This window comes from Phlebotomus papatasi, chromosome 2, assembly GCF_024763615.1.
Source record: "Phlebotomus papatasi isolate M1 chromosome 2, Ppap_2.1, whole genome shotgun sequence".
In the NCBI taxonomy this organism is placed as follows: Eukaryota; Metazoa; Arthropoda; class Insecta; order Diptera; family Psychodidae; genus Phlebotomus; species Phlebotomus papatasi.
In genome coordinates, this window is record NC_077223.1 from 3,581,112 (window position 1) to 3,596,047 (window position 14,936).

At 33.7% G+C, this 14,936-nt stretch overlaps 1 protein-coding gene across 2 annotated transcripts in view; it reads right to left on the bottom strand.

Moving 5' to 3' along the window:
* The window catches only part of LOC129802170 (beta-1-syntrophin), a 194,848-nt gene that overhangs the window by 152,700 nt on the left and 27,212 nt on the right, over positions 1-14,936 (bottom strand). For both annotated transcript variants that reach the window (XM_055847789.1, XM_055847790.1), the window contains exon 2: positions 1,150-1,551. In XM_055847789.1, the coding sequence (XP_055703764.1) occupies positions 1,150-1,337 (188 nt within the window). In that variant the 5' untranslated portion in view covers positions 1,338-1,551. The remainder of the gene's footprint in view (positions 1-1,149; positions 1,552-14,936) is intronic.

Sequence of the window (14,936 nt, forward strand, 5' to 3'; positions counted from 1 at the left end):
ACTCAATAATTGGGCACGCTGATTTTAAGTTTTTTTCTTGTAACTTTTGCAGGAATATCTTAATCAACATAAAATTTTGTGGGGATATAGATCTAAGGTTTCTGCATTTAGTGATACCATCTTTTTATACTATTGTAAGTAGACTTACAATAGTCTTCTTCGGAACCGACAATATTTATACTCCTTACCAAAAATATCAAGAAGATTAGTCGCTTCTTTGTCTTCTAAAAAAAATCACGAAAATCTCATCATTTTTAGCCAGCTATTAGGGAAACCTCTTTAAGTCCGAGAACGCCGAATGCAGATGACAAATTATACGAATATTGTGAATATTTTGTGAATATTGCGAATATTTTGTGAATATTCTAAATATTCCGAGAAATGCAACAGAAAATTATTTAAAACGACAAGTTGTCGCAAATGAAGTCCTTTAGAAAATGCAGGGGGCGGGGGTGACATTAGCTCTGAAAAATGCTACCGGTTTCAGTGTATTTTTTTCCTGTTTTCGTACACATTTCACGAGATATCTCCAAAACTACGTAGGTTGTCAATTTGGGGTTTTCGGTTGCCTCTTCGTTATTAAATTGGCTTTTATTTTGTATTAGTACTATTTGCTAATTCATTCTACAATGACAAAAAACAGCTAATGAACTCAAATTTTTTTCGGCTCGCTAGAAACATATGAGAAACATAGGAAATGTCATGCCTTTGGGAAAATGGGTAAAGGACTTAAAACTAATAAACTTGAGTGACAAAAGATCATTCGATTTGTAGCAAAACGGATGACTTTGCGTTGGATATTGGTAATTTAATTTCACTTCGAAAGTTAGTTAGTGAAATTTATAACAGAAAATCTATGCAATATTGATAGTTTTGTGTCATGATGGATAAATTATAGAACATATTTTGGGTGATGTAAATGCAATCAAAAACGCGTGAATATATAATTTGCAAGCAATAAATATTTAGTGTGATATTCTATGGATACAAATACTATATCCATGCATTAATTTGCCTCAAAATTAGATTAATATCTCATTATTATTGAACAATTAATTCATATGGGCGATCAACCAAGGGAGTCTAATTTATTGAATTTTCCTACGTAAGGGATATGCGCTTATGTAGGTGCGGGGACGAAAAACTCACCCAATGGTTCCATTGAGAGTGGTTGAGTGGTCAACAGGATCGCAGGATTCATCGAGACTCACAGAGAGATAATCGGCTTCCAGTGTTACCATGACACGGTACCAAGCTCCACGTACACGAGTCTCCAGGACGCCACAGCGGGAGCCTGTCGATGTGGCTGGATTATTTCTCATTCCCGATTCTACCATTTTCCACAGTCACTGATAACACACACACACACAAGTTTTCACACTAAACACTAAAACTACTTTTTCACTTAAACTCTTTGCCCTCTGTTAGAACTATCACACCTGTCTAACACCGAATACATCCTTTCTTCCTCAATTTTTCTGTTCACACTTAATTTATGCAGCGCACTCAGACAATAATCCACCTGGAAAGTTGTGCAGGAAAAAGTCCTTCCTGGAAAATCAATAATTAAAGCATCACGTTAAATAACGCATCTGTCAATGGAAAATTAATTATTCATATTGATGCAACACCACCCCCCTTTGAAGTGCCATCTACTGCACCATGGCACCCCATCTACTTCTGTTCAAACCCCCAAAAACGCTATTGCATCGCATCAAATACGCACTAAAAAATAAATTAATAAAATACCCAATTTACCCAATGATTTATGACACCCTCCCATACACTCCCGCCCCACCCCCCAAACCCCCAAAAGCTTTCCACTCCAAAGAACAACCAACAATAATAATTATTGAACAAGTAAAAAAGGGACGTGGTTCTGTCACATTTTTACCATAAATTTATGATTTAATTGTAAATCTGATTAATGGGGAGCATTTTCCCAGCACAGGTGACTGCAAAGAGTACAATTTTGACCAAAATATTGCACTTTGACATCATATTGACACGGGTGAGTTGTCGATGTCCATCAAAAAGCATTTTAAAATAATATTTGATATGAAAATCGTTGTGTATTCACAAATCAAAATATATCTTTTCATTGATTTAATGGTTATCAAAGTTTTTGCCCTTACAAATCAAAATCAAATAGTTTAAAGAGTAATAAAATTGACTTTCGGACAAAAATTACTTATCGGTTCATTACCGGTTCATTACTGATTTGAACCGATTTATAAATCACTTAAAACGTTGCTCCAAATACACCTCAGGAGTAGGGGAGGGTGGTGCAGTTTAACGACGGGGCAGTTACAATTTTTGCATATTCTTCTTATCTCTTTGAAAGGAATGGGATAAAACCTTTATGTTACTGAAGAGATAACTGAGACCCATGTTCATAAAAATAATTAATTTCGTGACGCTTCTCGTTTGAATTCTGTAATTGATTTTATAAAACTGCATGAAAATAAAACTTTTTGTAATGTTTTATTTTCAACAATTTCTGAACTATTGCACTTATCTATCGAAGTAACATAATTGTATTAAATTACCAGTGGCATTATGATTATTATAAGGCATTTAGCATTGAATGAAATCTAATACGGTTCTGACAATTTTCATTTGAGTTCCGAAAATTCGTGAGGGGCAGTTTCATGCAAGGACACGGAGAAGTTTCCAGAGTCTAACAATTTACTTTTTTATTCAAAATTAACTTAAAATGATCATTGAAAACGTTTTGTAGCTGGTTTTGTCGGTAAATTTCGAAATTATGGGAAGTAGTATTTCCTAAAAGTTCATTAAAAATTTTTTTTAAAAATCTTTCAGTGTTTTTTAAGTGCTTAAAAATGATTAATTTAATTGTTATAATATATTTTCAGAATGTTTTCACCAAGATAATGTAAAATTTTTTTAGCATTATAAAAATTCAATGCTTTAAAATATTATTATAAAACTGTTATACTGAAAAGGGCAAGTTCCAAGGCGATATAATGACCCAACAATGTACAGAATTGGCTTAACATTACAAAAGACAATTCTTTCGTATAACAATTCAAAGAAAATTGCTCAACTAATGAGAAATAGGCTTGGAAATCTTTGGCGATACTTTATTTTTTCTGTATGATCAATTAGTGTTCAAAAAAACGTTTTATCTCTCTCAAAAGTTGTCTCATATTTCTTGTTGTATCGTTCATCATTTATCTTGAAATTGCCCCGCAATGGGGGACTTTCACACTCTGCCTTTCAAGTGAAATGAATTTCTGGACAATAGAATAATGAAATTAAAGGATTATTGTTATTATTTTTATTAACCCTAAACCCAACTGTAATTTATAGATTATACAAAGTTTTACTTCTGTTTATCATCTTTTTGCAAAATGGTCCCAAAATCCATTTTGCAATTTAGGGGTGAAACTGCCCCACCCTCCCCTAATATAATTTAATTTCGGATAAAATTTGGTTATCGGTTGTGAACCGGTAATGAACCGGTTGAGTTTTATCGGAAATTCTAAGGGCCTTGACACACCTGAGGATCAGCCAAGAGACGGCTTAGCGTAATTAAATTTGAAATAAAGTTTAAACTACATTTCCATTATTTTCCACAAAGACGTCTCTCGGCTTAAGTCGTAAGTGTGTCTAGGACATAAGACCATTACAACGAGACTAAACATGACCCCATTCGGTTGAAAAATACGTTTTCTAGAACCTTTTTGACTTTCGATTTTGAAAAAAACCGTTATTAATATTGAATGAAGATTGGGGGTGACTTTGCCATCTTGCTTTTCGTAATCTTTTCTGTAATCCTAACGCTTATGGATGGTGTTTACTGATCGGTCATTATACATCGGTTCGACTAAGATCGTCCTGAAGTGCAAAGTCACCTGCATCTGCGGTATGTGGATGTAATACCTGTTCATAACCGATTAAAACCGATTTAGACCTGTCAGAAATTCCAAGACCTTTCCAACGAACCCAAACATGTTAAAATTCGGTTAAGAAATACGCTCTCTAGCGCCTTTTTTGCATTTGGCCTTAAAAAACCCTTATTAGGAATGATTCAATGGTATTTTCGTATATGGATGCGAAATGTCCACCTAGGCAACCTCTATAACAGATCCAGTAAAACTCACCATAATTCAGGTAATCTTCAAAGCCCTCTTGAATTGCATTAGTATAATGCCCAACGCACAATAACTTTTGTTTAGTAAACATATTTTTGACATTTCAATGAAAGTGAGTGAGATCTAGATCTAGTCATCTCCCTCATTCTCATGGGAAATTTTGAAAACATGTTTACAAACAAAAGTTATTGTGCGCTGGTCATAATGTGACCAAAAAAAAATTTAGGGGAGACCGGGGAGGTTTGGAACAGGAGTAGTGTGGGACAAGGCGATTTTTTCATTATTTTTTTTAAATAAATTCGATTTAACTAATACTCAATTGTAGGCAATATTAAGATGTATCTTGACTAAAAGAATTGATATCCTCAGTTTTATTGTTTTAATTCTATGAACACTTTTTTAAAAATTGATAAAAATTGTATATTTTGACGTCTCAATTTTCCTCTTTGTATTTTATATCAGCTATATAATCAAAACTTTTTTGTCTCATTAGCTATAGCAGTGTAACCTTGGAAGTTTCAGAGATTATACGCTCTTGTTTTTTACATAAAGGTTTTAAATACCAATATTACACGCGGGGATGTTTAGGACATCTGAAAGAGGATGAATGGGACGTTGATTTTCGACAAGATTGTAGGTGGAATGCAATTGTTTATTGTCAAAATGAAGAGTAATGTCCTTTTTTACTGAAAATTTCCCTCTTGTGCAAAGTTTATCAGTGGAGCAGATTTCTCTAACTACAGGGGCAATTAAAACATTAATGTCTTGGGAATCAATAATTCCTTCTCAGAGGATATTCGATCTTTGCCCAATCTCGTTAAAAACTATTTTCTTGAGAATTTCTCGAACAATATCCTCTACAATTTTTACAGGTTCTCCAGAAAAGGCAAGGCGAGAGCTAATTCAATGAAATAAGGAAAAAACAGGTACCATGCAGTTGTCGTAAAATCAAACAGGAATCCGCCAATGAGTTCAAAACTAAAAGTGTTAGGATAATCTACTCGCCTGAACAATTTGATGATCATGATCGCAATATTTAGAATAAAAAAAGCAAAAAAAGGTAGATGGAAAACAAGAAGAAAATACTTTAAATAATTGATTGACAATAAATGACACTACTGTACAAATAAAATTGATATTAATTTCTAAGTATGAAATAAAAGATGAAACATTTTTATTTCTATCAGAAATTTTTTTAATCTAGTATTTAAAATTAATTAACGTGCTCCAATAATGCAAATTATGCGAGAAAAAATGCGTCCCATACTGCCCCATATTGGGGAGGTTTGGTACAAAGCGTCAAGTTAAATGTTTTATCTTCTCCAAGAAAACTAATTTGTTTTCCAAGTTCTATCGAGTACTTTTTATAAAGTCAATACACATAAGTATCCTATTGACCGCATAAAATTGTGATACGCTATCGTGATGTTTTGGAATAGTGTCTCAAAGTCAAAACATAAAAAAGTGTCCCAAACCTCCCCGGTCTCCCCTATAAGGAATTGTTCAAAAGAGTATTTTTAAATTTAATAAATATCGTTCATTCCATATTGCATGGGAACAACTCTAGGAGCAAGTTTTTATAAAATCATATCTTTAATTTCGTTCTTTTACTACATCTTCTTCTGAAAGCTTTTCAAATGAAGAGTGACAGATACATTATAAAGCGTTTCCCAATTCTACTTAAAGTAAACTTGTTAAACGGTTATGCCCGTGTAATTTTAAACGAGCGATTTGTTCTTAATTTGAAGAATAAGTTACAATATTACGAGAATCCTGTCTATAATACACTAAGCATTTACCACAGGAGAATATTGTGTAGATCAAAAATTGATAAAGATCAAATTGTTGAAGCGTAAAAAATGTGTGAAGCGAAAAAAGACCGAATTAATTTGCTCTAATGGTTTTCTTTGTGGAACTTTTTCAACTTCCCCTAATCACACCATCATGTCCTTCCTATCTAGATATTAAGCCACCTTCTTCTTAGGAATCACATAACTTAAAGCTTAGATAAAAATGTATATACGAAGAAGATATTAAGGAGAAACTAATGCACAAACGCCCCCATCTGCAACAAATTCATTCGTGAGGAAGCTGCAAGACGATAAAAACAAACCATTTTTGTGAAAATATGAAGAAAATTCGATACAAAGAATTTTCTTCCAATTCACCACCATTTTTCTTAGCAGATTTTTTGTTCCTCCATCGCACTGGCTTCCTCCATCTAGCAATTATTCTGCACCATTCTCTCCCTCAACTTCTTTATTGTACCGCCAAGGAACAAAAATGAATTCCTATTATATAGAACTTCTGCAAAATCGATAAATTACACATAGACAAACTCCGTCAGAAATTTTAATATGACAGTATTGAGTAGAAATCAAATAGCTAAATGAGGAAAAGTGTAAAACTTTTCTGCCAATATTGGACTTTTCACACTTACAACCGTTGGAAAAAAATCTAAAAGCTGAAAAATTTAATACAAAGACTTAACTCTATCGACACAAATTCCAGTTCGCAGTTTCACAGGAGAAAATGTCACAATCCACCCCAATATCTGCCTAGCTATATCAATACATAATTTAAATCAAAATTACAAAAAATAAATTTATGCAACGTCGCACAAATAAATGAAATATTTGCCGAATTCAATAAGTAATTAATCAAGTACCACCGACAATCGTATTGATATTATTTGACAACAATAAAAAACCTCCAAAACTTTAATTTAATTATCAATAAATCAGTTCATCTTTAATTTAATTTACTCCATAACGTGTTTGAAAATTGGAACCAGTTCACTGCAAAAACATCCATGCCTAGAAGCGAAACAACAAATAAAAAATGCGAAATCACAACATATTTTAAAATGTTGGCAAAATCATCCAAACATCACCGATTCCTCGATCCTGCGAATTAAGCCCAGCGCACAATAACTTTTGTTTGTAAACATGTTTCCAAAATTTCCTATGAGAGTGAGCGAGATGACTAGATCTAGATTACATTCACTCTCACTGAAATGTCAAAACCAGTGATAAACCCAGATAAGCTTATAGTAGCTGAGATTCTTTACAGGCGACCTCGAAATGCGTGCAAGTCGGGGTGCTTGCAACTCGAAATGCTTGAAAATTCGATTGTGAGTTGAATTTTGGGGGTAAAGGATCGCGTCTAGTAAACTGTTTGTGTCAGTAGAAATGAATAAAATTGATTCGACGCGATTCCTTATGGGTCCGGCACACCTTTTAGATCAAGAAAATTTCATGCAGTCGAAATTCTAAACCCTTTCTTTCTCACATGTTTTGCATATGACTATCTCATTCTTTCGCATACCAAATTCGATTGAGCTAAATTGAATTTGGAGTGATGTTTAAAAGAAGAAGAGTGCGAGAGAATGAGATAGACATATGCAAAACATGTGAAAAAGAAAGGGATCCGAAATTCGACTTCATGAAATTTTCTTGATCTAAAAGGTGTGCCCGAACCATTACCCCTAAAATTCAACTTTCAATCGAATTTTCACGTATTCCGAGTTGCAAGCACCCAGAGTTGCACGCATTTTGAGGTCGCCTGTAAATAATCTCAGCTATCATAAACTTATCTGGGCTTATCACTGGTCATTTTCTATTTTAAATAATTTTAATTGGGGAAGACGAACAAAAGAAAAAAAAGTTCATTGAAATCGGTTAATAAACATTAGAGATAGAGTCCGGTCCATATGGATATAGTAAGGGTCGGGATACAGTGCGTTGAGGCAGAGATGGATGGGACCCATTGTCAGAAAGATCTTGATCTCAGATATAATATATACTAAAATTTTATAAAAACCGCTGCAGAAACACCAAAAATGCAGTCCGGTCAAGGCACTTTTGGTTATAGTTCGGGTCAGGGCACATCGAGGGAGGAATGCGACCCACCGTTGGAATGGTCTCGACCTGAGCTACAACATACTAAAATTTAAGGAAAAAGCATTGTCTAGTTTTTGAAATATTCATGATCGATTAATCAATAATTGATTTTTCGATTAATCGGGCCATCGATTAAATCGGATAAAATTGGGATGTCAGAATAGTTGTAGTACTCAACGAGAGCTTTCCAAAACACTAAAATTTTTCAAATTCCGATAATTAGAACCGGAGATATCGCCATTCGAAAATTGAATTTTTGACCTCTTCTAACTCGGGTCAGGTTTTAAAAAGTTTAAAAGTTGCTAGTAGAAGCGCCAAATTTCATGGAAAAAAGTCCATGTATCAGAAATTAGAAATTAGATCACACATTTTAGAGAAAATATTAAAAAAGAACAGACCCAATTGATAGTTCCTGATAGTAATGATTTATATTATTGTGAATAAGACAAACGATCCTCAAGAAATCAAGAAACATAGGCCTCAATTCTGGAACCAAGACCAAGATCAAGATCAAGAAAATTTCAAAATTTTGGTATTCTGAAATCAAAAAATCAAGATCAAGATGTCAAACTTCTTGGAATCTTGAAATCCAAGACACAAACCGTGTGGATATCAAGATTTGCAATTCTGGAACCAATATTTCAAGATTTCAAAACGTCAAATTTCTTGTTTTCTTGAAATAATTCCAAGAACCTTTCGGAGGTGCTTGGAATTTTCAAGATACTAACAATTTGAAGAGTTTCATGCGGAAATTGTTTTTAATGAGGAATATTTCTATATGAGATGATACAAAAAGAAAAAATGACTATGAAAAATGCTATATTTGATCTTGTAATTTAATCGTAATGGTACATATTTCTAGATGTACGTTTCGAAGTACAACATCCTGAAAATACCTGCAAAAGAATCACATCTTGAATAAGCATTTTAGGGTTTATCACATGTCACAAGTTTTGTTTGCACTTCTTTTATTCCCGATTATGGACTGTATTATACTATTTAATACAACCTATAATTAATTTTTCTAATTTATTATTTTCGGCAAAGAAATGAAGATATTTGTCAGAAGTGATGTGTCGTTAAGTGTGGAAAATCTTGAAATCTTGGTTCTTAGCTAAGACATTTTAAGTTCCATTAATGTTTCGCGTCAGAATATGAAATCTTGATCTTGGAAATATTTGACAGCTTGAAATTTTGATTTTGATCTTGATCTCAGAATTGAGGCCAATGTTTTATGTATTTTTTAATATTTCAAACATATTTTCAGAAAAAAAACAACTAATACAAGTTATATAGGGCTTTTCATGGTTAATATTTACGTAAAAATCTTTTGCCCGAAAGGGGCTGTTTTTGTGTTTTTATAGAAAAATCACAAACATTTCTACCCTGGAAGCTCGGGAAAATCGAACTTTTGTAGCTTTGTAATATCAGTCAAGATTATTGACCACAGGCTTTAGGGATATCACACTGTTTTGGATCACACTGTGCAAGCCGATCTGGAATATTTGACTTATCCTCAGGCATTCCTCAGAATAGTTCACCAAATTTATGGAGATATTAAACATTTTTTACTAAAAAATCGCACTTTAAACAGTTTCATCTAATGATGTGAAAATTTTTATGAAATCTGACAGATTCTGTACGTAGCTGAGCAAATCAGGGTAGCTTTTAAAAATTGACACTAAAGGAACATCCAAGGATTTCCAGGAATTTTGTGAGGTGGGATTAAAAACTTAATAAATCGGAGATTTTTTGACAGAGTGGTATAAGTGGTTCTCGGCTTGTGTAGCATTTGGTAAATACATTAATGGACATAATTTTCTGCACGAAGCTGCAAATGATCTCCCTCCACTCTCAGATTAGCTTGACTTAATTTTTTGACAGTGTTGACAAAAATTTTTCAAGTAACCTTATTGCCAACACTGTCAAAGTTATGCTTAAAATCTGTGGCCAGTTAGACGTTAGTCTAACGTCATATATTTTCTTGACGATTCTTGACGATGACCTGAGGATTAGCCGAGAGACGCCTTAGCGTAATTATTTTGGAAATTATGGTAAAACTTTTAAAAACTCAAGGAGATAACCTCCCTCCGGGTGCGTTAGTGATGTTTCTCTGATGATTCTTTGCCAAAGCTTTCGGCGCTGCAGTGCGCCTTCCTGTGGCTAAAAAAAAATCCTGTCCCTGAAAAGAGAAATATTGACGCACCTGGAAGGAGGTTATCTCCCTGAGTATTTAAAATTCTACATAACGTCAGTTACCACTCGAAACAGGGGCCTCTCGACATTTCATTTTTCCATACGTTTTTGCATAGAGGTACTGAAAAATATTGGCAAGAATTTTCCTATTAAAAATACATATTTCATAATGTTCGCCAAAATTATACAAGAACTACGAGGAAATTTCTTGAAGTCGCGGTGCAATATCTGCAAAATTTTTACAAGGAAAAGTGAAAAATAGCTTCACTTTTTATTACGCTTGACGGGCCCCTAACTTTAAGAGACTTTAGATATGACTTAGTTGTACGTCATACTTTACTAAATTTAAGTCGCGTCGTGAGGATTAGTTGGGAATATCTGCATAGATTAGTTAAATTTTGGGAAAAATCTCGTCCTCACGAGTTCTAACATTTGGTAAAGTTTTTTTCATTGCTTTACTTTTCAAGCTAACCAATTCATGACCGAATTTCGAAATTTATCATAGCCGGATTTTTACCGATTCATAGCCGTTAGATACCAGTTAACATGTTCGGGAATCCAAGGCCTTTCAAACAATTTCGAACTTGTACTAATCGGTCGAAAAATCTGATCTCTACCTAAAGAGCATTTTCTGACCAATTCGAAAATTTGACAAAATATTGTCGAAATACGCTCGACAGACTCAGAGAATTCGATTTAATTTCGACGATTTGGCCAAGCTTTGCTTATTGGGTATTGACCTTGAAAAGCTATTTCAAGAAATGGTTCAAGGCGATTGTAGTAATTAATATTAAAATGAAAATGGTAAAGTACTGAAGGTTTCACCATTATTATTTTCAACTAGGGTGAAATGGTACAAGTTGGACAATCATTGGTATAATTTGCACAGGGCTTTTTTTTATAAATTTAGTACTTCATTTTTATTTGTATATTTATAATGCTTTAGTTTTATAAATTGGTTCCTTGTGCTTAAAAACAAATTTTGCACTGTATTTATCATGAGAAAAGCCTTGTCCAATTTGTACTGGCGAATTGTCCAACTTGTAACACTATGTCCAAATTATATCACTTTACCCTATTGTCTTGACACCATCGCCGACTTATCACTGTTTTAACCTCCAAAAGAAATAGACGCAAGAAAGTCATTTTGTCACTTGAAACAGAGAGTATCAAATTGGTGGATTATATTATGCAATCAAATTAAATTCGAGCAATAAAATAGCAAAAGGCTGAGCTAGTTTTTCGAGAAATATTCACAGAGAATACTTTTGGGAATAGCACTGGCATATAAAAAAAAGGTCGAACCAGGAAAGCATCCATGCAAGCTCACCTGGTTCCCGCGATGTAATTTATTTTGTACACAATTGGGAATGATCATCATTGGAAAAATGCAATTCAGCACATCACCACCTCTTTCGGTGATGTGAAACAATTTCATCATAAATTCGAAAAAATTTTATTTCACTCCCAAGCCAACACACGTCAGTCAACCCAGTAGACACTCGAGTGCCTGTTTTTTTTGTGCCCTAGGCTGCTGACTCGACAGTAGAAGGGGGTAACCCCATACTTGAACCACCTACCCCATTTCGCACAACATCCATCATTAAATTTTTACTATAGCTTGCGATGGTAATAGCAGGGGAATTCATCATCTATATGACATGACATCGCAGCAATAATAATAAACTGATACGTTGTAATACAATATTTTTCCCCTGCCTGCAACCCTTCATCTACCATCTTTTTTTTTCCCTTGGTGACACAGCAAATGATAGCTTTTCTCCTGGATTTACAGAGGACACCCACACTTCCTTTTTCCCCAAACTCAATGAAATACGATTGGCGCACACAAATCTTGCAGTTTCAACATGAATTGCAATCTTGTCCATTCTCCGGATTTCTTTCTTCATCTGGATTTCCCAACCAACCCCTTTCTATACATCCCAAAACGCAGTGAAGATGAGGAAAATGGGAGTGATAGATTTATTTCACGTCTTACCCTTTTCTTCAGTCGTAAAGTTTAAAGCTTCACAATCTCACTCACATCCATTGATTTTCAGCTCTGAACCAAAAAAAAAATATGCTTCACTCACTCTATCTACCATTCGAAACATGAACTCACAGTAGTCTAGTGGATAAAAAAAAGTAAAAATGTGAACTGACATGTCTCAATTTTATCAGTGATAAGGCAATCTCATACTCAAGTCAATAAAAGTCAATTGAGCTGTGATAAGAATCAAAATTGCCAATATCATTTGCAGCTCTCATTCAGGAGGCTCTCTTCGAGGACACTCTCACACAGAATGTCAAACCACTTGTCACTCTGAAGATGACATAAGAAGTTGTCACTACAGTGACATCATAACTTCATCCAGAAGATTATAATAAGTCCCATATTCCCAAGGGATTTTCAAGAGCTTATTGAAACAACAAAGTTAAAGGACTTGGGAAATACTAATAATATTTCAAATTACGCACAGAGAGTAATAGCATTGTTTAGTAAAAACGCATTAACATAGAAATTAACATAGAAAAGTTCATTGCAAGATGAATAGAATCTGAATATTTAATACAGAACAAAGTGATAGCGCTATTTAACTCAACAAATACCCAGGTACAATTAATATGTTCTATGTTACTACAGAAGAATGAATTTTGACATTTCTATGTTATTCTATGTTTTACATAAATACGTTCAAATTAGAACCCGGAATACAGAAAATCCGTCAATTTTCAATTACTTCTATTATAAGGAAGCAATTGAAGCAATTTCACATGATGTCTTGCTATAGAAAATGATTTTCACCTTAAGGTTATAATTCAGGAGAGCAACAAATGAAATTGCAAATATATACTGAAGTTCGATGTTTTCACTTGACAGTTTGAATTTCTGATACGGAAAGGTTTCCTTCACTTGAGAGAAATCCGAAAAAGTTAAAATAACATTCTGTAAATGTTAATTTTACCCTGCAGTATTGATCTCAAATCGGTGTAAATATTGCCCTTTTTAGGTGTATTTAGGATTCAAGTTACCCTTTTGTATGTTAATTTTACCCTTAAAAAGGTGTAAAATTAACATTAAAAAATGTTGATATATTTTTACACCTAAAAAGTGTTAAAATTATGAGGAAAAAAAGTTAATCGCACCCTCTTTTTTCTCAGTGTTCTTTTTCAAGGGGTTGGAAGGTTCTACCCTCCCTCACAATCGGAACTATACCTAGAATTTACCAGAATTCTTACATCAGAATGTAAGTTTTAATATGTACGATTACTAAAAGCCTAACTGTAGTAGTTAGTCGATACTAGGGCCAAACAAAAACCGTTATTATTTGCTTAAATGTCCCACATGAACGAGAGAATGGAATGTGGCAGTCTTGAAACAACCAGGATGACAGGAGCATCAAGCTCCTCTTATCCTTAGGACTTCAAGGAACTTGGGAAGTGGAAAATTAGATTTTCCCAGGTTTCAGCACAACAAAACGATATAAAATTACAACTTGGGACCTTTTTCAAATTCAGTATTTCTTTGCAATTACTCACTAACTACTTATTAAATACTGAATTAAAGTGCAATAGCCTTTACACATTATGATAAATTTCTAGCAATATTTGGCATACTATAAAATAAAATTGACAAATTTATTTTAGAATATTTATTTTATTTTTAATGAAAACTTCTTATAGTGTAGATCTCATATACCCCGAATTGCAAAACTTTTCTACATCGTAGAACTTAGGTCATGAAAACGTAATTCGGAGTCATAGAAATGACTTAGGGTGGCAGCCCTGAGCTCTAACCATTTTACCTCAATATAACGTTATTTGTGAAAAATTTCCATAAGAACCGATTAAAAGAAAAGAAAAATAAAAATTAGGCTAGGAGGAAGTGGGGCACCTTTGAAATTAAGATTTTTCTCCTATTTTTTAAGTGGAACTGAGCCATATTACAATGTAATTTAGCTTCTTAATCTGTTTGTGCACCTAAATTATATCACAATAAGGCTCAATTTTATTTAAAAATAGGTGAAAAATCTCAATTTCAAAGGTGCCACACTTCCCCTTATTCCAAGCCAAAATGAAAAGAGAATCTTACTCTTGGATATTTTTTAGCACTTTATTGTTCTCAAGTGTTTCTGCATTATCGAGTTTTCTCTGTGTTGAGTCCTATCTCGACTGTTTTCTCTAGTTCTCGCCCTGTTTTAAAACCATCAAACAGTCGTGACAGGAATCAACACAAAGAGATGTCGATAATGCAGAATAACTTGAGAACAGTCATGTACTAAAAAAATGTTCAGGACAAAGATTTGCATTTTTAGAACTTTATTATTCTCAAGAGGTTCTGCATAATCATCAGGGTCTTGATAACAATAAAATACTAAAAATGGAAATCTTTATCCTTAATATGTTTTTAGCACTTTACTGTTTTCAAGTGCTTCTCCATTATCGACATTTCTTTGTGCTGGTTCCCGTCACGACTGTTTGGTGGTTTTAGAACACTTCGAGGACTGGGAAAAACAGTCAAGACAGGAACCAACACAAAGAAAAGTCGATAATGCAGAAGCACTTAAAACAGTCATGTGCTAAAAAAAAACGTTCAAAAGTCGGGTGTTCCCTTTTGATTTTTTATTGAAATTTGTTGCTTGGGTATGTTTCCATTATTGATAAATTGTGTTGAAAAAATTGACATTCTACTGAAAAATAGAACTCCTGACATTACTTA